Raw genomic sequence first — 24,610 nt, 5'->3', positions numbered from 1 at the left:
AGGTACAAACCTTTTCTTTTTCAATCTGTGGACCTTCAGTTTCTTGTTTTGCAAGAAACCACTGACAGGTTTGAGTGAATTTGATTGTTGTAGATGGTGCAATTTCCATACTTGAATGCATGTAATGACACACCATTTACTCTTTCTATAAACCCTAATGCTTCGCTTGGTTTCTCGAAAATTTTTGGAAATTGAAACTAAGAATTTGGAGAGGAGGGAAAGAGAGGCTTACGTACGTGATCGGCCGCGAGTGACTAAGCCGGTTTATTGAAGAGAATTCGGAGGAGAATTTTGAAAGCCGACAACGTCGTTAAGGTAAAGCTAAGGAAGGTGAACCGTCGTGCAATTTTGTTTTTTCCTTTCTGGGTCACACCTGCCAACAACGATGTTTTGGCATGCCACGATGCGAGGGTTAACATGCCAAAGTACAAGAAAAATGCATGTCATGGCTTGTCTTGACACGGTAACCCTCGCATCGTGGCACGTCAAAACATCAATGTTGGGCACGACATGACAAGCGTTCAAATTGTCGGCACAATGCATATCATGACACTCACATGCATTATGTTGACAATTTGCGAGACTTGTTACGGCACGCCACAGTGAAGGGTTAGCGTGTCAAGACAAGTCATTACACGCCATGTATTTTTCTAACACTTTACCTACTATTTCAGAAATCTAGGAAATATATGAAGCGTTCTTACTGGTAAGAACCTTCGCAAATATTCAGCTTCAATTATGAATGTGTTCTTATGGGTAAGAGGCTGTATAAATATTCAGCTAAGATATTGATTATTGAACTTGTTCTTATTGGTAAGAAGTTGTGTAAATATTCAGCTCAGATACAATGAGGCCATGAAGATTTACGCGCCATTAGTTCATGCTGTCGGGACCAAATTGTTGTCATTGTAGCTGGAGGATCTCTCGTTTCAACAATTGTCTCCACATTTCCCATGCACATTACTTGTTAAAGACATCAATTTTATGATCCAAATCTTTATTATTTTTCTCAACAGACTGAATTTATGCGTAATTCGGAAGAACAGAGACGAGCAGTACAAGACCGTGTGAATAAGAAGCGTCAAACTGCAGACAACAGCAGACAAATGCAGCAGTTTGATCCAGGTACACGGTGAAGATCTTGGCAGCAGCCTTGCAAGTTGGATTTTCTTGCACCTGGCTGAAGACTTGTAGTAACCCTATCATTCACCACGGAAATAGATTATTTCAACACTACGTAGAGTTATCTTTTTTTACCCAGGTTAAAGGGCTTGGAGCATACGAAACGAAGCTGCAAGCAAGGCGGAGCCAAGTTAAGGGCTACCCTGGGCTGTAGCCCAGGTAGCTTGTGGTGAAAAATAAAATTTTACATATAATTCTGATTGATTTTCGAATGTAGCCCACCAAATATTTAGTCGCTAATTCGAATTCTCTAGGTTTAACTATATAAAATAATATAATACAGTATGCAAACCATCTATTTTTCTTACATTATTTTTCTCATTGCTTCTTCTACATGTACAAATTTGGATTTGTTTAATTTTAACACGTTTTTGGCTCAGGGTGTGAATTTTGTTTAAGCTAGCTGATACTATGAGAAATAGGGTATCAAGTTTCTTTATTTAAAAAGATTTAAAATTTTAAACTAGCCCACTCGATAAAAAATTCCTAGCTCCGCTATTGCAAGTGCTAGAGTTAAGGGTGGAGAAAGTGACTAGTGAATTTCACACTCCCGTTTTCTCCTTCTGCACTCCTCCCCTTGTTTATGTCGCTTGATGCTCTTGATTCTTCAATCCAAGTCATAGAAGAAGAAAGAAAAAAAAACTAGTACGTGGAGGAAAAAAAGGGGGAGTGCGGAAATCACTTCGTGAGGGTTAAACTACATAGCTGGAACTGCGGACTCTTAACAAGGATGTTTTTCTTGCAATCTGAATCATATTTCACATTAATTTACTTGAGTCTTACAAAGTAACACTAAACATTACATCCAAAAATGAAAATCTACATGAAAATGTAATATATGGATTCTATATCTACATATATATCTATATCTATATATACATTTCTAATCACTCAGCTAGTCAGCAACTCTTGGCTTGAGGGAACACCTAAATCATTTGAAAGCTTTTTACACAACTGCACATACCCAAAAACTGGATTTAATGCCTGACATACAAGAGATCGAAGGGGCGTAATGTAAATTTATGCGAGAGAGAGAGAGAGAGAGAGAGAGAGAGAGAGAGAGAGAGTACATACCTGTCTATATGCAGAAGAATCACCACATGATTTTCTCAACTCTACTACAAATAAAGATGGGCTTATCTCAAACACCTGATACAATTATGGAGACAATTGTCAGTTAATTTTCACGTAAAAATGTAAATATTTGTGATTAGAAATTAATTAAGAATTTCAAATGCGTGCCGGGTAAAAATATTGTTTGAGGAAGAAGTTCCTCCAAAAGTTTGGAAATGAAATTGACCTCTGCTGCAACTGATAGACTGCACGCACTTCTCTCCCCCTTGTGTTCTTCCATCACTTTCAACTGAAATATCGGACAAAACATATAACGATATTTCAGTCGATATTTTACAATGAAACCAACAAAATTTGTACCGTTTTATATAATTGAAACAAAATTAGTTTCAGATTTGTGTAGAACAAGGGGGTATACACAATACTAACCCTTCCATTTTTCTTCTGGACACAATATCCCATCTCCAATACAATTTCTTCGATTTTCTCGAGCAAATCTTTAGCAGAGTGGTTCGACGTAAATCTAATCTTCCTCTCAGACACATCCTAAATTAACTCATACAGAATGCAGATATCGCGATCAGATATAATCTAGAACTTTCATCTTCAGTAGAAAATCGATACATTCAATGCCAAACTAGAAGATAAAATCATTTTCTCCTCACCTCTTTCTCAAAGAAGCCGGAGAGGTCTAGACATGAGGACATTCCGATCAACTGAAAGGCATTGATATGCGTGTATGGGTGCTGGGCGTCTGGACTCCTCTCCTCCTCAGATGGCTATACCAAAAGAAATAACACCCAGTTATAGCACAGAGAAAAAAAGATAGTTGCACCAAAAGAGTAGACAATGGATATGTATTGCGAATTCATACCACTTCATGTATTGAGAAAGCTTCATCATCGACGTTTTTATCTTCTTCTTCTTCATCAGGATTTACAGGAGAGTAATCCTGCTTGAACCATTCGTCTGGCTTGATGCCAGTCATTGTTATTCTGGTAGCAGGGTTGGGATCGAGAATCCTCTTGAGCAAGTTTTTTGCACCGGGTGATAACCATTTCGGTATCGAAGTTTCGCCCTTTAAGATCTGTAATCCCTCTTGAAATCTTAGCATCAAATCGAAGGAATGCAAATAATAAAAGTTCCTCACACAACAGAAGAAAGATTCGAAGAGAATTTGTCGATACCTTCTGATAGAGAACTGCAAGATTTCTATCATCGAAAGGGAGAAATCCGGTGAGAATGACGTATAAGATGACACCACATGACCATACATCGGAGGTGGCACCATCATAACCTTTGTTAGCAAGAATCTCGGGAGCAACATAGTTGGGGCTTCCACAGGTTGTATGAAGCAAACCATCTTCCTGATATTTCAGAAACAATCAAAGGGTTAAATTACTCATACTCAACGCGGAATTTAACAGTTCAAAGTTCGGTTTGGAAGAGTAATGTACCCGAAAATCCTGGGGCAAAGCGCTAAGGCCAAAGTCCGATATCTTTATGTTCCCCTTAGCATCGACAAGAACATTCTCCAGCTGCAACCAGAACATACAACGTTTGAAACGTGCGCGCAAACTGGAACACACAATGCAGTTTGGACCTTATCATAAAAATTAATGTTTGGAAAATGCAGGAAGTACCTTAAGATCCCGATGGGAGACGCCTTTGTTGTGACAGTAGCTCACACCGTCGATTAATTGTTGGAAAAGCTTCCTGCCTTCGGTCTCTGTAAGTTTTCCGTTGTGTGCCTGCAGCACAGAGTGACATATTAGTATAATCACAACATACAGAGTAACTCGTATGTTTTCCGTTAAGTGCACGTTTGATAACCATTTTGTCTTTGTTAAAGGCTGCTTAAAGTAAGAGATCCTTACAATTTTGTCAAACAATTCGCCGCCAGTAACATATTCGAGGACCATGTAAATCTTGGTTTTGCTTGCTACAACCTTCATGATAAACATGATTTCATGTGAGGAGTCATTCCTTTTTGCAGATAAATCCCAGTGCGATATATATGGACAAAAAAAAATCATTTTAGTCATTTTAATGAGTTAGTTTTGCATACATGTCAGACTGCATTTCCTCTTTTCTAAAAGACAAAGCGAGTGGTTGTGTAATTGTATAAGAATCAATACTATATATAAACTATTAGTCTAGCGGCAGTGTTGGAAGAGGTTCAAGAGTTCGAATTACTCCTTCCCATTCATAAAGGATAAAGGAACACTTTGTCAAATTACTCTCTTCATTTATAGTCGTGTGTGAGACACCTACGTTTTCTTCGAAGGCTAATTCTACCCTCATACAGTCATCACCATCACGCTAAAAATTCTCACCTTCCATTCTTTTTCTTAGTAAAAATCATTTATTTATTCTAATTTACTATATCATTTCTGTCTTGATTAGTCTTAAACTAAACATGAAGACATTTTCCCTAAACAATTGCATAGGATGATTATTACACATCCTAAGATTAATTTACAAAAACCCTAGTGGATAATAAAAATTATTTTTAAAGTACTTAATGAATATACCCAAGTCACTTGGTCTGATCATTTTCGTTTGAATTTTAAGAGAAAACTAATAAAAATCTTCCACAAAACATTTTTTCATCGAAAAACACCTTTGTATTAAGGATACTTTTTTGTGTTATATCGACAAAAAACAAAGAGTGACAGATAATTTTGTAATTAAAAAAAATCCTTCATAATAAAAAAAATGATAATAAAAAAAAATTCTGAATGATAAACAAAATTGTCTACTTTTGAATAAAAAATGTTTTGCATAGAAGTTTTTATTAATTTTCTATAATTTTAATGGTGACAACAAATAGAAAAAAGGTGTGGCCTAACATCGAGCTTCAGGGACCTTATCCACCAAAATGCTTTCATGTGGGACCGCATTCTAAAACTCTGACAAGCTAACAATATGGACACGTGGCTCGAATGGACGGGTTGGGGTTTCAGGTCGGATTTTGATCTCATTCGGACCAAAGTGGAAATTTTAGAAATCTTCATATTTTAACTATTTATCGTATATTATATGATCATAAATTATTTTAAATTAAATATAAATAATATCTAACGAAAATTAATTATACAATATGCAATAAACAATCATGATATGAGAATCTCTAAAATCTTTACAAATAGAATCTAGAGAGGATCCTCATCCTTCCAGGTCAGTCCATGCAAAAACTGCCGCAGCGAGGTGGGGATGATAACAGTGGACACGTGGCCTTAATGGACTGGTTGATGAAGACTTGTCCGTGGGAAATATCCCAACTGTCCAAGTTTTCATTTCAGCCAAGAAAATGTTTCTCGGCTGATGTGCACTCAGGTTTCATTTTATTTTATTTTATACGATCATAATTAAATCACGTTAATATTTTATATTAATTTTTTTTATAAAGATAATAAGATAAAAAGTAATAGTAATATAAAATGTTGACGTGATTTAACCATGACCGCACAAATAAGAGGGAATGAGAATGTATGAGAAGTAGGAAGGCAGAGAAGTCAGGTCCGGTTTCAATACTCTCCTAATGAACACTAATTAATATCTCTTAGTACTACGATCTAATCATATTCCTCTTCATTTTAAGTGAGAAGTCTTAAGTTTCGATTTTCGTCAAAAATGAATTTGAACTATATTATTGCTAGTCTATTGTGAGGCTAAGCACATCCCTTTCCCTTAATATAGATAATATTGTTTGTTAAAAAAACTAATTACTATTTGAATTCTAAAAATTAACAAATTCTTTGATGACACTTATTGCGATTAGAACAAACAAAAAACTAACACGATCATTCTTATATATGTTAACAAAACATATAAACATGTACAATTTGTGATTTAAATTGACAGTCCAAAAAAATAACATACTAAAAATGATAATCTTAAATGTGAATGATACATGTTATTTGGAATGCAGTCCATTTGGTTACCTACTAATACTATTTTAAACCCGTACAGGGCCAGCTAAAGTAAAATCAATAATCCTACACATGGACTCATGATTTGGTGCAACTATTAAAGCATTAGTGCGCTGTAAATCCCAAATTATGGAGGCTTAGAGATTATGTTAATAATGATTAAGTATCAATCATTGATCAGACAGTAATAATTCCAACAAGATCATTTCCAGATATTTTTTGTGAGGATCTTAAAAATCTCTTAATCATGTTCATTCATCGTATATTGTAGGTTAATTTTTATCAAGTACTGTTTGTGTTTAATTTGAAATAAAAATATTTAAAATAATTTCTAACCACATGATGTACGATGAACATATAAGATTGATGGACCTTTAAGATCCTCACAAAAGAATCCGGCGCAGCATCCATTCGTAATAATTGACATAGAACAGAAGAACATTGTCATACCTCATGTAATCTGACAACGTTTGGATGCTTCAGTAGTTTCAATGTTCCAATCTCATTCTTTATCTGCAAATTTTCAGTTGTGTTAAATTGTTAATGTGTTGTTCAAATTTGAAACAAACCAACCTCGGAAATAAAACGCAGTTGTGAGTTAGGTTGACAGCGTGACCCGTCAACCAACACCTTACACCTGAGTTCGATCCTTTCTATGTAGATCAGAGTAGTTTGAAATTTACGAGCACAACCCAGAAATCCCATTAACGAAAAGATTAAAACTTCGAACAAAAATTAAGATTAAAAGGAAAAAACAAGAACCTGGTCGGTGAATTTAAGGTCAATAATTTTGGTCTTCTCCAGAATCTTAACGGCAAAGGACTGGCCGGACTCGACGTTCTTAGCAAATTTGACTTTCCCGAAATTACCCTCGCCAAGTGTCCTTCCGAGCTCGTATTTCCCCAGTCGCATTCCCTTGTTACTGTAATTTCGACTGTTGCTCACGATCACCATGCAATCACACGCCTCCTCTGTTGTTTCTGCGCAGAGGAGTTGCAGAAAAATCTCCTCAGAAAACAAAAAACGAGTTTTTGAGAATTGTTTCGAGAAACGATCAATTCCAAAACGCAAGGCGGAGAGGAAGCTAAAAACGAAGCAAAAGTCAAAAGTCCAAATGGGCAGAAACAGACGCGTATTTGGAAAGTTTTTGGAAACGATCTCTCTCTGCGTTGGAGTTGTATATTTTATATAAAAAGGGGGATGAATTATGAGAAGGGAAGTTGAGTTTCTAAATAATTGGAGGAGGCCATTGGAGGAGTCTTGTATTTATGCAGATTGGCAGTTTATACAACGCATTGTGTGGGATAAAAAGCCAGAGGGGTAGGGGAGTTGAACTGTAATTATGGTGGAGACCCTCGTAAAAATATGTAAAACTAGTTGTAATGTCCCATATAAAATACATTTTGACAGTGAGAAATCTTCCAATTGTCCGGTAGTCAAGCGGGTATTTCACGTGTTAAAAAATAAATCAAGGGATACGGAAAAAAATATCATTTTCCTTACTTTTATTATAACATGATATGAAGTATTGCTTAAATATTCGTTGCTTAGAAAAATCTCTCACTCACGAGAGAAAATATTATTTAAGAGTGATACATCAACAATATGTAGAAAACAAAGGTGGACAAGAGAATTTTTTTACTCGAATATACATCCTACATGGTATCAAATTCATGGATATCTAACTAATATTTTTATCTTTTATCCTATTGTATGAATCTAACCAAAATCTTTATAGCAGTAGTATAATTTGGTGATATCTTTTTTATTTAAGTGTAATGTTTTAAATTTGAATCTTATAAATGACAACGTCGGTACCAAATTATTTGTGTTAATCATCTTTCTCATAATTCCATCCATGAAAAATACTTTTATAGCACAAGTACATCGTCAAAGTAATATCACGTGTCAATATTACAATGACATGTAATCATTAAGCTCGTTTGAATGTACTTTTAAAATGACTGAAAATGATTCTGGCGAAAATGTTTTTGGAACCAATTTTTAGTAAAAATGCAAGTAAATTTAAAAAAAAACACTTAAAGTGCTTCACGGAAGAAGCACATAACTAGTGACACACCCCGATCCTAGAATCAAGGCGTGCTGGCCGTCACGTGAGCGTGATGTAGGCAAAAGTGCGACACGGAAGCAAGAGATAAGAGAAATATGAAGGAATTTAAACCAACCACTAGCAGTAATAACCTACTAGCAAAAAAGAGTGAGTTATAAAGTAAAACACATGAATTCAGAGCGTAGGTATTAAGTGCAGTCAAGTAGGACTATAATTAAAAGTACAACACCCATAGGTGAGTCCTACATGCAGAATGTCCGTCAGAACGCCGAAAAGAACCTCGTGAGCCACCAACTGCTAACTAGAACCTGGAGGGGCGCAAAACAAAGATGAGTGGGTCAGTAAAACCAAAAATTTTCCAAGAACATTTCATTTAAAACATTTCTAACCCCTCACCGTAAAACCTGTATACTTTCCCAGAAATTTATTATAAAAACATATATATATAAATATATATATATATATATATCATCAAAACTCAGCTCACAATCTTTCAACGCTTTTCAGAAAGAATATGCCATGCCATGCCAAAATATAATATGAATGCATCGATATAAATCAAGTGAAATAATAAATCAACCGGAGACCCTACAGTGGTCCTGTACGGCTGATTCTATAACTCAATATCCCACTCAGCCGGAGTCACCACAGTGACCTATACGGCCCTACTCTGCACGTCACTCGGAACTACGTAAGGTAGTCTGTACGATGAAAGGTGTAAGAATACGCTCTAGTGCTTTTCTCATCAATCATCGGCGCGCATCAACTAAGGTCACCCACTAGTCGGAATCACAACTAGCGATCTATACGACTAGCATGTCGGAACCCTCACATGGTCTGTACGACATTCACCTACTTGGATCCAAGGTGAGTGTGCAGTGCGGTGAATAATATAAGCACTAACACCTAGGGTGCAGGTTATGAGCTTTCAATGCAATTCACATAAAATAAATCGTATGAATAATGTAAAACTCATCTGTGCGTCCACAGCGTCAATTCATATATATATACATATGCATCAATTATCAATTCAAATATCTCATCGATTGCATGCATGGCATTTTAAAACATATTTTCAAATAAATTCATTTTCTGGGAAAAACAATAGTATATAGGTAATACGAAAACAAAACTGCCCACTCACTGGTAAGTCGATGGGTCGTAACCCCCGTGACGTCCCTGGATGCGCTCATCCTCGGGATAGGTGTCACCTATATGCGAAATAACTATAAAAACGTTAATTAAAACACATAACCAATCATTCGAAATAACTTCTCATACGGTGCTCAATTTGGGTACGTGAATATACCACAGTGGCCTACTCGACGTCACGGACGTCGAGGAATTTTTACAAAAATTTTTGGAAGCCCCACACGCCGGCCAAGGCACTGCCAGACGCGCGGTAAATGCGCAGGCCACGCACCGCGCGTGTCGTCTCCTACCTTGGGCTCGTCAAACTGAATTTTCTAATGGCCGGAAAACTGGGCAAATTTTGTAATCGCTTGTTCTCCTTCGTTTCTCAACCGTTTTCTTCAAATTTTATATCAATTTGAAGCCCTCAACATGTAGAATCACGATGGACTAGTTTCAAGGTCTAAAATCCACTAGATTTTACCTGGAGAAGCACGATAATCCGACAAATTTTGAAAAACTCCGTTCTCAGCCCTCCGACGTCCAAATGTTACCAACGAAGTACCCCGAAGCTCGTGAGGATATCCTTAAGCTCACTGTGAGCTTGAAATTCCCTGAAATGTATGATTTCACGTGTGCATAAACAGTGCACATTTTCGGGGTTAGGGTTTCACGACGATTCTGAGGGGTTTCACTTCCTAAAACTAGTACCATTCAACTCAGAACATCAAAAGGATGAAGAATCATACCTTATTTGCTTCGATCCGTGAAGTTTAGAGGGTTCTTGGGTTTCGTCCGTACTATTTCGAGAGTGAGAGAGAGACTGAACGGAGAAGTGAGAGAGAGAGGCACGGGGAAGAAGGAAGGAAAGGTGGTCTTGTGCGTGTGTGTGGTCCAACCAAAACCATACATACCAATTTTAATCCCTAACCACACAAAATACAATCCAAATTAATCCAACTTAAATTATTTTCTCCAAAAGTTTAGGGATGAATATTTAGTCCAAAAATATATATATGTCACACACACGTATCTTAATACCCGTCAAGGGTAATTCCGTCATTTCACGTTCCCGATATAAAAATCCCGGGCTGTGACAACTAGTACTTCTTGCAGAAAACACTTTAAATACTTTTGGAACCCAAGAACGTAATGAAGAAATTATCGATTCAGAAGTGCATGATGAACATTTTGCAATTTCAATAACAATTTTTACTCTATCTTTTAATGATCGTTTATATGAAACTTTACCTAATCTTAGTACATAGATCATGGTCAAACTACGAATCCTAGTAGATAATCAAAATTATAAGATGTTTAATTGGTTTGGATTGCCACGGACAAAATATAAGGCGTGTGTTGGATAACGGGTTTCACGGCGGCCTTGTAGACTTGGGCAACAACACGAAGACCAAGATTGTATTAAACTATTAGCCACGTTTTTCTTCTGATTTTTACTTGCCAATCGCCATCTTCTCCTCTCACCCACAAAACCCTCCCGATGCACTCTCAACCCTACACCCCTCCATTTCAACTATATATTATAATTATATTTCAACTTATCATGAGATAAAATGGTGTTACAACTAAGCATACTTATCATTTCATTAAAGTATTTTTTTTTAGGTGTGCAGTTGCGTCACGTCGCTCATGTGATCGGTGACCCTCTCTATCTTTCTTAATTTTTTATGTAAAATATTAAGTGCACTCAATGCATTTTGAATTCATGATGTTAAAAAGGTAAAAGTATCAAATAATGGATTGTCTAGATGGTTAATGTATTCCACTTCAATTTTAATATTGTGTTTTGAATTTAAACCTCTTTTTTTAGTTCAGATTAATGTGGAATCTCGCATGTCCTAAAAAATGAAATGAAAGAAAAAATTATTGTAAAAGAAGAAGAAAAACAACAACAACAACGATAATAATAGTATGACCTAATCCCTTGCCAAAAACATAACTTAGTGGTTAATCATATTGAAAGTCGCATGTGACTTTCTGGCACCCCCAAGAACTTGAATCATTGTACATTTTTGTTAATTTTTCTTTTATTTTTCATACCACTACAACAAACTATCATATTCATGTTTTTTTGAAATATATTTTTCCGTGCAAAATCTGTTATAGTTCGTATTTAAACACTTGTGATCAACTATTTAAAATCTAAACTTAAAGATATTTGAACTTTTTTTTGTTTTTTGTTAATTTTTCTTTTATATAAATCTAAACTATATATTAATAGAGCTCTATTTGTCAACCAAAAGAAGGTGAAAGAGTATTTAACAAAACAAAGTTTTGCTATTTTTTATTTCTAGAAAATAAAAATTTTGCATTTTTTTTACAAAAAAACGTGGATTAGCACTCACGGTTTTTAGTCGGTTTTGCAAATTCGTATATAAATCACCGTTCAATCTATTTCTTTTCACTTTTGCTTCACTGTGAAGTTTTAAAAATTAAGGTGAGACTTTCCGTTGAGATTCTTGAGTGTAGAACCCTATTTGACAACATTCTAGGCCTCACTACTATGTTTTTTCACTTATTTTTTTTTTCAGTTTTTGGCTCGAATATTCTACTAAATATATACATTTTTTGCTCAATAAACTGTAAAACTGCTTCCAAATTCCTTAAAAAGTTTAACTTAAAGCTCAGGAAAACTATTTTACGAAAATAAAAAATTTGTATTTTTGTCAGAAAAAAGGGTGTTAGGCGAGCTTGACACGTGTAAAATAAGGCGGACTTAGCTCTAACAGAACAAGGTGAACCATGACTTGCAAAACAAGGCAGGCTTCGATCACATAAAATGGGACGGACTTCTTGCACGCAAAACAAGACAAGCTCCGCACACTGAAAACGAGGCGGGATATGTCACACAAAACGAGGCTAGCCCTGTGCACGGAAAACAAGGCTGGCTCCGTGCACGCTAAAACGACGGAGGCTCCGTGGATGCAAAAAATGGACCGGCTTCTAGGACGTAAAATGATGCGAACACCTCACATGCAGAATGAAGCGAACCCAGGTAAGCTCTGCGCATTCCCGGGTGCTCAAAAAATGAGTCGGGCTCCACGCAAGAAAAATTATATTTTGAAGAACATGAATATGATAGTTTGTTGTAGTGGTACAAGAAATAAAAGAAAAATTAACAACAATGTGGAAAATGATTCAAATTGTTGGGAGTGCCAGAAGTCACGACTTTCTGGCTGCCACAAAGTCATACATGACTTATCATTTTTGTCATGCCCCGGCCCCGAAATAATTATTTTCAAGGATTTAGTTTGTTGATAGGCCAAAATATAATTTCTACTTCTCAACAAAAATGTAATTCTAAATTATTTAATCTTAGTTGTTTTATGGCTGCATTTAACGGCTCGTTAGACTGCCTACGTACCCTAAACAGAGATAAAGTCATTCGTAGTTCACATTTCCAAAGTTCAAACCAAATCCGAATATATTCATTTACTATAATCATATTAATAGTCAAACCACAACAATTAGGTCTCAAAAACATAATTAGAATAACGAAGTTCGCATAAAAACACAATGTCGGCTCCCTGGCAGTGCGCCGCCGCACCAGCCACCACGGGTGGCGGTCAGCTGCCCCGACTTGCCGGAAAACTTAACTATTTCTAAAAATTCTCAAAAATTACAGAAATGAAGATCTCAATGAGTAGAGAAACTTCATACCTGAGACCAAGGCCAATTTGGTCGGGAAACACCTCAAAATGGCCACGAACCGTCAGAAACCCTTATTTTTGGGTGTTCTTGATTCGTCTCCAAAACAACTCCGACGCCCCAACCAATGAATGGGCTTTGTTCCAAACCTCAAGGGGAGTCTAATGGTGGTATTAATTTGATGGAGTCGTTTCAGAATTGGGGGAAACAAAGGCACGGGTTCATCGCACCCACCGGTGCGGTTTTCCCACATTCAAGGCCAAATTTCATGATTTTTGGGGTGTAATAGGAAGAGGGAAGGTCATGGAACGTTTTTAAGGTGGTTTGGTAACATAATTCGTCGAAAAACCCGACGAAAAGCCACCAAAGGAGGTGGAGAAAGCCGGGTCGGGTTGATGGCATAGAACCAGGTCGAAGAATCCGGTGCACTTCCTTCCTCTCCTGTCCCCTCCTTTCTCTCTTCTCTCATTGATCACTCTCTCATCCCCCCCTTTCCTGATTGGCCCCTCTCTCCCTCCTTTCTCTCCTTTATCTTCTATCTCCACTGCCTAATTTTTCTTACTTTTAATCTGGGCCACACACGTGGCCTTCCGGATTTGGCTCTAAAAATCTGGAGTATTCTATAAATGATACATGTACAATTTTACCCTTGACTTTAAGCGTTAATAACTTCTTCGTTATAACTCCATTTCACGAACGGTTTACGCCCAAGCGTTTGTGAGATCGAGCTCTATTCAAAAATATAAATTGTGACCTCAAAAGGTTCTACGAATTTTAAATAGTTAATTTCCAAATTGTAAACCTCGTAACTAGTTTAATTTAAAACTAAACTTACACAAATTATTATAAACTCTTGAAAAATCATATAAAAGCTTAATAATACAAATACCTAGATTATTATAATTTCCGAAAACAAAACTTTAACAATTCTCGATTAAATTCTTTATAATCATCAATCGATTTATTTTTGATTTTCTCCACATATTCATATATTTAAAATTTTCAGGGTATTACAATTTTTGTTAATTTTTCTTTTATTTATCTTATCACTATAACAAACTATAATATTCATGTTCTTTGAAAAGGTGCTAGGAATGTACTTCATGTTCTTAATATGTTTGCCAAAGCTTCCAGTCAAAAGATAAATTTCCACAAATCCTCGCTTAATTTTTTAGAAAATACTAATGCTCAAACTAGAAATGCTATTGTGAATGTTTTACATATTCAACATAAAACTACCATCAGCAAATATTTGGGCATTCATAATATTGTGTTTTGGAAAGATACAGTGAATGAATGTGAATTAAGCAAAAGCTTGTTGGGTGGAAGGCTAATACTCTCTCTAAGGCAGGAAGACTAACCCTTATTAAGTCTAACTTATCTAGTATGTTGAACCATATCATGCCTTGCTTTAAATGTCCTACTCGAGTAACCAATGAGTGTAGGGACTTCTTTTGGGGGAGAGATAGGAAGTTAAAACCTATGGCTTGGAAAAAAGTGTGTACTTCTAAGGATCAAAGGGGTTGGGTGTAAGCAGGGCCGGTCCAGAGATTTTTGAGGCCCGGGGCGACGTAAAAAAAGTGCCCTAACTTCATGTAAGAAAATTATTTATTTTCACACGTAAGACATCGATAAAATTATACTTAAAAAAACAATTCAAACTCAGTAATTTAGAAACACAGAAACACTAATTTATTTTGTATTGAGAGAGGGAAACAAAAAAACTTTGGGCTTACAAGTAGATAGATGATGAGTTTTGTTTTCCATTTGAACTTTGAATGTGTTTTTGAATAAATCGTGAGGTTTTTTTTCTTATTTACTAACCTTGTCAATATGGGACTAAAAAATAATGATGTTTTCAAGTCTTTAATTGATATGTATTATTAATGAATGGGCACTAAATTAAACATTTTGATGACATGTCATATAATTTGCAAATTTGGTCTACGTATTATTATTTGTTGAAGATTAGACTTGAATTAAAACGAATATTTAAAAATAACAACCCACATAGCTACTAGATAGTAACTAAAAATAAATTAACAACCAAACAAAAATTTGTAAAAATTGAAAAGAATAAACATGCACATAGCATTTTGAACTTAGGACCTCTTGTTAATTTTAAACAACAAAAATCATTGTTTCTAATTAAACTTCTTGATCCTTTAACCAAATTTTATAGATTTATACTCTTATGAAAAGAAATTTGTAAAAAATGAAAAGTAAATAAACACACATAATGTTCTGAACCCAAGACCTCTTCATTATTTTCAAATGACAAACCACCACTTCTAGTTAAATTTTTGTGTCTTTGAACCAAATTTTATAAATTTATACTCTTATAAAAACAAATATAAATATACCACCCTAATAATTTTGGTGCCCCTAATTTTTCTGGGCCCCGGACGGTCGCCCTACCTGCACTGGGCCGGCCTTGGGTGTAAGTTAGGATTGAAAGTTTTAAAGGATGAAAACAATTGGTGGGTGCAAATTGTTAAAAGAAAGTAATTAAAGAAGGATGATTTTTTTTTGTTGCAAAGTCAAGCATAACCACATTTTGGCCTGGAAAAGGATTTTGAATAGTAGACATGTTATTCATAGGGGAATTAGATGGGTTATGGGTAATGGTGAGTATATCCTTTTTTGGATCTATTATTGGGGTTTTCCTTATCCATTGTTCCAACTAATTCCTAAAAATCAATGACAAAACATAAATTGGGACACTAAAGTGAGTGAGTTTATTGATAATAAAAGTTGGGTGTTGGACCTAGATGTTGTGAGGATAATTTGTATGGTGCCTATTTCCCTTCAAAATAAAAGTGACAATTTCGTGTGGGAACACTCCTCTACTGGTAAGTTCTCAATCAAGTCAGCGACTTGGATTCAGAGTAATAATAATCAAGAAGTTAAAAGGCAGAAGCTCCTTAAGAAGATATGTAAGTTAATGATACCTTTGAAGATAAAAAATTTTGTATGGCTTTTTACTTATGAAAAACTTCATACTAGGATGAGATTGAGTACATTTATTTAAAATATTGACAGATTGTGCCCCGTGTCTGGCAATGAGGATGAGACTCAAAATCACCTTTTTCTTAATTGCGAGCATGCTAAAGAAATGAGGAACCTCTGTCCGGTAAGTCTTTGGAAGAATCATTTGACTCAGTTTAATAAGATGTTAGGCTGGATGGAACTAATTGACAATGTTAAATGCAATGATTTGAGTGATCTTAGTAAAGCTATTTTAAATTGTTGGCAAATGTGGAATGATAGAAATAATAAAGTTTTTAGAAGTATTATTCCTAATCCGGCTAGGAGTATCTCCATTGTTGCAAGTGTAGACTTATCTTTTTTAAGGTTAATTAGAAGAAGATCTCTAGGGGTGATCCTTGCCACCAACACCTCATTTGTTGGCGTTTTCCTCCCCATGGTTATGTGAAATTAAACTTTGATGGGTTAATTAGTTTGGATCGTTCTGTAGCTGCTTTTGTTCTTAGAAAAGAGGAGGGGCAACATGTTGGTGCTGGGGCATTAAACCTTGATGGCGCCACCATTTTGGTTGCGGATGTCGTTGCTTTGAAGGAAGGGCTTTTGTTCGCTAGGCACAAAGGTGTGAAGCAGCTGATGGTGGAAAGGGATTCTAAGCTTGTCATCCAAGTGGTGCAAGATGTTTGGATGCCCCTCTGGCATCTTAAACCTATCATAAAGGACATCAAATGGTTGGCTTCTGAATTTCAGCATATCAGTTGGAAGCATATTTTTATAGGGAGACTAATTTCATGGCGAACACATTAGCTCATGTGGGCCTCAATCTTGCCAACCCACATTTTTGGAATTTTTGTCTTTCGATTTCGTCTATGGAGACTTTTAATTTTAATTGTATGAGAAACGGTTGTATTAGAGGCTTTAAGCTTTAATAAATTTCTTCTTCATATATATATATATATATATATATATATGTCACATCCCAGTTTCGGCTTCGCTGTAGCACGATATTGTCCGTTTTGGGCCCCGGCAACGCCCTCACGGTTTTGTTTCAGGGAACTTTCACGAGAACTTCCCAGGGAGGTCACCTATCCTAGGAATGCTCTTGCCCGAACTCGCTTAACTTCGGAGTTCCGATGGAATCCGAAGCCAGTGAGTTCCCAAAAGACCTCATGTTAGAGGAAGAGAAGCATATACATATAAGGCATATCACCCCCTCTCCGTTGGTCGATGTGGGATCTTACAATCCACCCACTTAAGGGGAACACGGCGTCCTCGCCTGCGCATCCGTACCAAACGGCAAAGTAGCTCTAATACCATTATGTCATATCCCAGTCTCGGCTCCGCCGTAACACGATATTGTCCACTTTGGGCTTATCATTCCCTCACGGTTTTGTTTCTTGGAACTCACGAGCAACTTCCCAGTGGGTCACCCATCTTAGGATTGCTTTCGCCCGAACTCGCTTAACTTTTGAGTTCCGATGGAATTTGAAACCAGTGAGTTCCTAAAAGACCTCGTTCTATAGGGAGTGGATCATGTACATATAAGGCACATCATCCCCTCTCTGTTGGTCAATGTGGGATTTTACAATCCACCCTACTTAAGGGGAACTCGGCGTCCTTGCCGGCACATCCGTACTGAACGGCAGAGTGGTTTTGATATCATTCTGTCACGGTTTTATTTCTAGGAACTCACAAGAAAGTTCCAATAGGTCACCCATCCTAGGATTGTTCTCACCCAAACTCGCTTAACTTCGGAGTTCCGATGGAATTTGAAGCCAGTGAGTTCCCAAAAGGTCTCGTGCTATAAGGAAGGGAGCATGTACATATAAGGCACATCATCCCTTCTTCATTGGTTGATGTGGTATCTCACAATCCACCCCACTTAAGGGGAACCCGGCGTCCCCGCTGTCACATCCGTATCGCATAGCAGAGTGGCTCTGATACCATTCTATCACATCCTGGTTTCAACTTCGCCGTAGCACGATATTGTCCACTTTAGGTTTACCATTCCTTCACGGTCACATATTTGTTTTTGTGAACTCAGACAAGAACTTCTCAAAAATAAATCCGTGAGGGAATGGTAAGCCCAAAGCGGACAATATCATGCTATGACGGAGTCAAGACTGAGATATGACATAATGGTATTAGAGCCACTCTGTCGTGTGGTGCGATTGTGCCGACGAGGATGTCGGGCCCCTAAAGGGGTGGATTGTAACATCCCACATCGACCAACGAGGAGGGGTGATGTGCCTTATATGTACATGTCCACCTTTATATAGCACGAGGCATTTTGGGAACTCATTGGCTTCAGATTCTATTGGAACTCCAAAGTTAAGCGAGTTCAAGCAAAATCAATCTTAGGATGGGTAACCCACTAGGAAGTTGCTCATGAGTTCCCAAAAACAAAACCGTGAATGAATGGTAAGCCCAAACCGGACAATATCGTGCTACGGCAGAGCCAAGAACGCCGAGTTCCCCTTAAGTAGGGTGGATTGTAAGATCCCACATCGACTAACGGAGAGGGGGTGATGTGCCTTATATGTACATGCTCTCCTCCCTATAGCATGAGACCTTTTGGGGACTCATTGGCTTCAGATTCTATCGGAACTCTGAAGTTAAGCAAGTTCAAGCGAGAGCATTCCTAGGATGGGTTACCTCTCTGGGAAGTTCTCGTGTGAGTTCCCAGAAACAAAACCGTGAGAGCGTGGCCGGGGCCCAGTATCGACTCCGCCGTTGCACAATATTGTCCGCTATGGGCTTACCATTCCCTCACGGATTTGTTTTTGGGAACTCATAGTAAAACCTCCCAGTAGATCACCCATCTTGGGAATGATCTCGTTTGAACTCGCTTAACTTCGAAGTTTCGATGGAACCCAAAATCAGTGAGTTCCTAAAATGCCTAGTGCTATAGGGAGATGAGCATGTACATATAAGGCACATCACCCCTTCTCCGTTTGTCGATGTGGGATGTTACAATCCACCTCCTTAGAGGCTCGACATCCTTATCGGCACACTCGCACCACACGACAGAGTGGCTCAGATACCAAATCGTCACATCCCAATCTCAACTCTGCCGTAGCACGATATTGTCCACTATGGGCTTACCATTCCCTCACGAATTTGTTTTTGGGAACTCACACGAGAAATTTTCAGTGGGTCACCCATCCTGAGAATGTTCTCACCCAACGCTTAACTTCAAAGTTCTGATGGAACCTGAAGCCAGTAAGTTAGGGAGGGGATCATGTACATATAAGGCACATCATCCCTTCTCCGTTGGTCGATGTGACATGTTACAATATATATATATATATATATATATTTTCGTGCAAAATCGATTATAATTCGTATTTAAACAATTGTAATCAACGATTTAAAACTTAAACTTAAAGATATATGAATCTTTTTGTTTTTTGTTGATTTTTCATTTATCTAAATCTAAACCACGTATTAATATAACCATCTTTATCAACAGAAATAGGGTGAAAAACTATTTAACAAAACAAAATTTTACTATTTTTTGTTTAAGCCTCACCTACAGGTGATTTTAACATATAAATTAAAAATAAAAAATAAAAAATATTCACTAAATATATATTTTAACATCTCTATATTGTTCACTTATTTTTTACTCTTCTGCTTCAATATTTTACTGAATATGCACTTGTAGCTCAATAAATCGTAAGTCTGCTTCCAAATACATTATAAAGATTTCTGTAATGTTCACCGAAAATATTTCGAGAAAATAAAAATTTTTCCTTTTTTTACAAAAAAAAAAACGTGGATTAACACTCACGGTTTTCAGTCGGTTTTGCAAATTCGTACATAAATCACTATTCAATCTATTTATTTTCACCTTCGCCTCACTGTGAAGTTTTGAAAATGAAGGTGAGACTTTTTGTTGAGATTCTTGAGTGTAGAACCCTATTTGACAATGTTTTGGGTCTCATTGCTATTTTTTTTCACTTATTTTTTTAGTTTTCGGCTCGAATATTCTACTAAATATATACATTTGTTGCTCAATAAACTGTAAAACTGCTTTCAAATTCCTTAAAAAGTTTAACTTAATGCTCAGGAAAACTATTTTGTGAAAATAAAAAGTTTGTATTTTTATAAAAAAAAAACATGGGTGTTAGCGGGCTCGACGCACGCAAAACGAGACGGACTCAGCTCACGCAAAACAAGGCAGGCTTCGATCATCAGGGCAGAGGCGAGCTCTGCACATAAAAAATGAGGCGGGAGACGTCGCACAAAATGAGGCCAGCCCTGAGCACGGAAAACAAGGTTGGCTCTGTGCACACTAAAATAACATGGGCTCCGTGGGCGTAAAAACGGGCGGGCTTCTGGCATGTAAAACGATGCAAACACCTCACATGCAGAATGAAACGAATCAAGGCATGCAAGACGAGGCAGGCTCTGCGCACCCTCGAGTGCTTTGGAAACGGGGTGGACTCAGCTCACGTAAAATGAGACGAACCATGGCAAACAAAATAAGGCGGGCTTCGAACACAGAAAACGGGGCGGGCTTTTGGCACGTAAAATGAGGCGAGCTCTGCACACCAAAACGAGGCAGGATACATCGCCCAAAACGATGTCAGCTCTACGCAAGAAAAACGAGGTTGGCTTCGTGCATGCCAAAACTACGCAGGCTCTATGGACGCAAAAAGGGGCAGGCTTTTAGCACGCAAAACGATGTGGACGCCTCACATGAAGAACGAAGCGAACCCAGGAATGCAAGACAAGGCGAGCTCCCCACAAGCAGAACAAGGCAAATTCTCAAGTGCTCAGAAAACGAGTTGGGCTCCATGTCACGTCTCGATCCCAACATACGTCCAAGATCGACACGTGACGTCACTAAATGCCCGTAACTTAACGTAACCTGCCTTTTAGATATGCACAAAATATAATTCAAGATCTAGATGTATAATAATTTTGCGTATACTTTATGATTGCATCTAACCTCTTCGTTAGACTGCCTATGTACCCTCAATAGGGATCAAGCCATTCGTAGTTCAACTTCACTATAACTCGACATATAACACAGTATGTTCAAGCTAAAATGCATAACATTCCTCAATCAAACATTTGGCCTTAACAAGCATGAATTATTTGATTCAAACTACATAACAACCCGCATGACAATCAAGGTTTCTATTTCATCCATCATATAAATCATTAAGTTTCACATAATACCGCAATTCATAGTATATAACATATCAAAGAACCAATGAAGCACAATATTATTCTCAATTCATAATGATCATTGATCTAATCGTATTAATAACAATCATATTCAACATCCTTCCACAATCATCTCAAGTAACCCATTCCATGATATCAAGGAGGCACGATATTAACATTTAATTATGTTAATATCAATCAAATCACACCTCAATGCACAAAATTAATAAAGGACTTCTATATAATTCCCTGCCTGGATTTCAAGTAATAACTTGATAATTCTAATTTATATTCACAAGATCTATTGTGGTTAATTCCCATTCACTCGAATCCAGGTACAAGTCTAACTTATGGAAATGAGCAAGAGTAGGGATTCCGGACCACTCAATGGAATCCAAATCACATCGGGTTCCAGATCACTTAACGGAACCAAAATTATCAATCGGTTTCTCGCATGTAAAATTAGTGTCATTGATCACAATCCATAAACATCAAGTATAGAATTATGCTTTATGAAATTATAATCAAGTCACTGACAACTTCGAAGTAGGGTTGGGTTCGATTTGAAATGGTTCGGTTTTTTGCCAAAACCGAAACCGAACCGAAATTTCGGTTCAGTTCGGTTCGGTTCATTTTTTTTCGGTTTGGTTTTTTTTTTCGGTTCAGTTTTTTCCGGTTCGATTTCGGCCCGGTTTTTTTTTATAATTTATAAAAGGTAAACTTACATACATAACATAACAAAAGCCCACAACTAAACACAAACAAAAAAATGGGCCAGCACAACAACCCAACCCAGGGGTTGAGCTCGAAAAAGAAAGAAAAACACTGAAAACCCTAGCCGCGTGGTTCCCTTGTCGCTGTCAAAGCAAGCTCCGGCGACCATGAACCAGCAACCCTACAAACACTAGAAGTGAAGACCAACCAAACCCTAACAACAAAAAGAGAAGCAGACGTCTGAAAATTGATAAACAAGTAAATCTGGAAATTGGTAAAGAAATAAATCTGGAAAGAAACAAATCTGCAAGTCTGCAACACCAAGAGCAAAATCCATCAAAATACTATCTTAATCCATAACTCACAGCAATAATTACATTCATTCATCCGAAATAAAAAAAAACTAACAAACCCACAACACAAAAATCAAACAAATCTGCAATACGAAGCTGCAATACAAATCTGCAATCGAACAAATAATTATTGTCATGGAAATAGATGGCCGTGGAAGTTTGTTCCAGGAAAGGCAAGAAGTTACTTCTCACAAATATGAAGCTTGGAATAGAAAGGAGGATGCGGGTTATGGAGAAGAATCGAGAAGAATGGAGAAATTTAAGGCATGGACATGGAGGGTCTCACAAATATGAAGCTGGAAATAGAAAGGAGGATGCAGGTTATGGAGAAGAATGGAGAAATTGGAAGCATGGACATGGAGGGAATTTGGAGGCAGGGAACAAGAGAGAAAAGAGGGGGATGCAAAAATAGAAAAGGTGCGGCTACTGCTAGGGTTAAAGGGTTTTGTTGATTTCTCAACAAAATTATAAAAAAAATCGAAATCCTGGAGGCATGATGGAGAGAGTCTGGAGGCAAGGAACAAGAAAGAGAATAGGGGAATGCAAAAATGTTAAGGGTGCGGCTGCTACCAGGGTTAAAGGGTTTTGTTGACTTCTCAACAAAATTAAAAAAATAATTCTAAAATCCTGGAGGCATGAGGGTTTGAACCCATGCGCTCCAACTTTAAAGGTTTAACTGAAACCAACTTGGTAACAAGTTCTGTTTTGATTTTATGACTAAACTATTTATAAATATTGAAAACAATAATTAAATATAGGGCAAAAGACTGTTTACTACCCTCATGTTTCGTGGTTTTCAACATTTAGTACATCAATTTTTTTTCGTTCCAGATTTATACCTAAAGTGTAAATTTTAGGACAGTCTCATACATCTGTTAGTCAAACTGTTAAGTCAGCCGTTAACTGTGACGTGGCGCCCATGTGGCCAATGACTGGGCGCCACGTGTCATCCATGTGGAAATTTAAAAAAAAAATTATAAAATAATATATATATATATATATATATTATAAAATTTATAAATAAAAAACCGAATCTGGGCAGATTCAGAAGAAGAATAAGAAGGAGAAGGAAGAAGGAAGAAGAAGAAGAAGGAGAAGGAATAAGGAAGAAGAAGGAGGAAGAAGAAAAAAAAAGGAAAAAAACTGGGCAGATTCAAAGAAGCAGAAGAAGAAGAAAAAGAAGAAGGAGAAGGAAGAAGGAGGAAGAAGAAGGAAGGAGGAAGAAGAAAAAAAAAACTGGGCAGATTGGAAGAAGAAGAAGAAGGAGAAGGAAGGAGAAAGAAGAAAAAAAAAATTGGGCAGATTCGAAGAAGAAGAAGAAGGAGAAGGAAGAAGGAGGAAGAAGAAGGAAGAAGAAGGAGAATAAAGAAGGAAGAAGGAGGAAGAAGAAGAAAAAAAAACTGGGCAGATTCGAAGAAGAAGAAGAAGAAGGAGAAGGAAGAAGGAGGAAGAAGAAAAAAAAAACTGGGCAAATTCGAAGAAGAAGAAGAAGAAGAAGGAAGAAGAAGAAGGAGGAAGAAGAAGGAAGAAGAAAAAGAAGGAGAAGGAAGGAGGAAGAAGGAGGAAGAAGAAAAGAAAAAAAACTGGGCAGATTCGAAGAAGAAGAAGAAGATTCGAAGAAGAAGAAGATTCGAAGAAGAAGAAGAAGAAGAAGAAGAAGAAGAAGAAGAAGAAGAAGAAGAAGAAAGAGGAAGAAGAAAAAAAAAATGGGCAGATTCAGAAGAAGGAGAAGGAAGAAGGAAGAAGAAGAAGGAGAAGGAAGGAGGAAGAAGAAGGAAGAAGAAGGAAGAAGAAGGAAGGAGGAAGAAGAAAAAAAAAACTGGGCAGATTCGAAGAAGAAGAAGAAGGAGGAAGAAGAAGGAAGAAGAAGAAGAAGGAGAAGGAATGAGAAAGAAGAAAAAAAAATTGGGCAGATTCGAAGAAGAAGAAGAAGGAGAAGGAAGAAGGAAGAAGAAAAAAAAAAACTGGGTAGATTCGAAGAAGAAGAAGAAGAAGAAGAGGAAGAAGGAAGAAGGAGGAAGAAGAAGGAAGGAGGAAGAAGAAAAAAAACTGGGCAAATTCGAAGAAGAAGAAGAAGGAGGAAGAAGAACAAGGAGGAAGAAGAAAAAAAAACTGGGCAGATTCGAAGAAAAAGAAGAAGAAGAAGAAGGAGGAAGAAGGAGGAAGAAGGAAGAAGGAGGAAGAAGAAGAAGAAGGAGAAGGAAGGAGGAAGAAGGAGGAATAAGAAAAAAAAAACTGGGCAGATTCGAAGAAGAAGAAGAAGAAGAAGAAGAAGAAGAAGAAGAAGAAGAAGAAAGAGGAAGAAGAAAAAAAAAATG

At 37.1% G+C, this 24,610-nt stretch overlaps 1 protein-coding gene across 4 annotated transcripts; it reads right to left on the bottom strand.

Annotated features, from left to right (window-relative positions):
- Window positions 1-1,915: 1,915 nt before the first annotated feature.
- Window positions 1,916-7,556, bottom strand: LOC103452734 (CBL-interacting serine/threonine-protein kinase 1-like). 4 transcript variants are annotated; one of them, XM_008392265.4, is made up of 12 exons: window positions 6,954-7,556; window positions 6,642-6,704; window positions 4,134-4,205; window positions 3,900-4,007; window positions 3,714-3,794; window positions 3,444-3,623; window positions 3,131-3,343; window positions 2,922-3,035; window positions 2,686-2,802; window positions 2,483-2,545; window positions 2,257-2,331; window positions 1,916-2,166 (listed from the first exon to the last, which is right to left on the bottom strand). In XM_008392265.4, exons 1-12 carry the CDS (start codon window positions 7,143-7,145, stop codon window positions 2,074-2,076), a joined length of 1,371 nt encoding a protein of 456 aa, XP_008390487.1. In that variant the 5' UTR covers window positions 7,146-7,556; the 3' UTR covers window positions 1,916-2,073. The 4 variants fall into 4 exon arrangements, with proteins under 4 accessions (XP_008390487.1, XP_008390489.1, XP_070671034.1 ...); XM_008392267.4 differs by having other exon boundaries at window positions 4,134-4,242; window positions 6,954-7,429; XM_070814933.1 differs by having other exon boundaries at window positions 1,916-2,136; window positions 4,134-4,242; window positions 6,954-7,429.
- Between the last annotated feature and the right edge of the window lie 17,054 nt (window positions 7,557-24,610).

The sequence above is a fragment of the Malus domestica genome, chromosome 16 (genome assembly GCF_042453785.1).
Source record: "Malus domestica chromosome 16, GDT2T_hap1".
NCBI lineage: Eukaryota > Viridiplantae > Streptophyta > Magnoliopsida > Rosales > Rosaceae > Malus > Malus domestica.
This window is presented reverse-complemented; position numbering and strand designations above follow the sequence as displayed.

Coding starts and splice junctions, on each gene's coding strand:
- LOC103452734 (XM_008392265.4), bottom strand. CDS start 7,145: ATGGTGATCGTGAGCAACAGTCGAAATTACAGTAACAAGGGAATGCGA. Junction 2,803..2,921: donor CCGGCTTCTTTGAGAAAGAG/GTGAGGAGAAAA, acceptor GAGTTAATTTAG/GATGTGTCTGAGAGGAAGAT. Junction 2,546..2,685: donor TCCAGAAGAAAAATGGAAGG/GTTAGTATTGTG, acceptor CCGATATTTCAG/TTGAAAGTGATGGAAGAACA.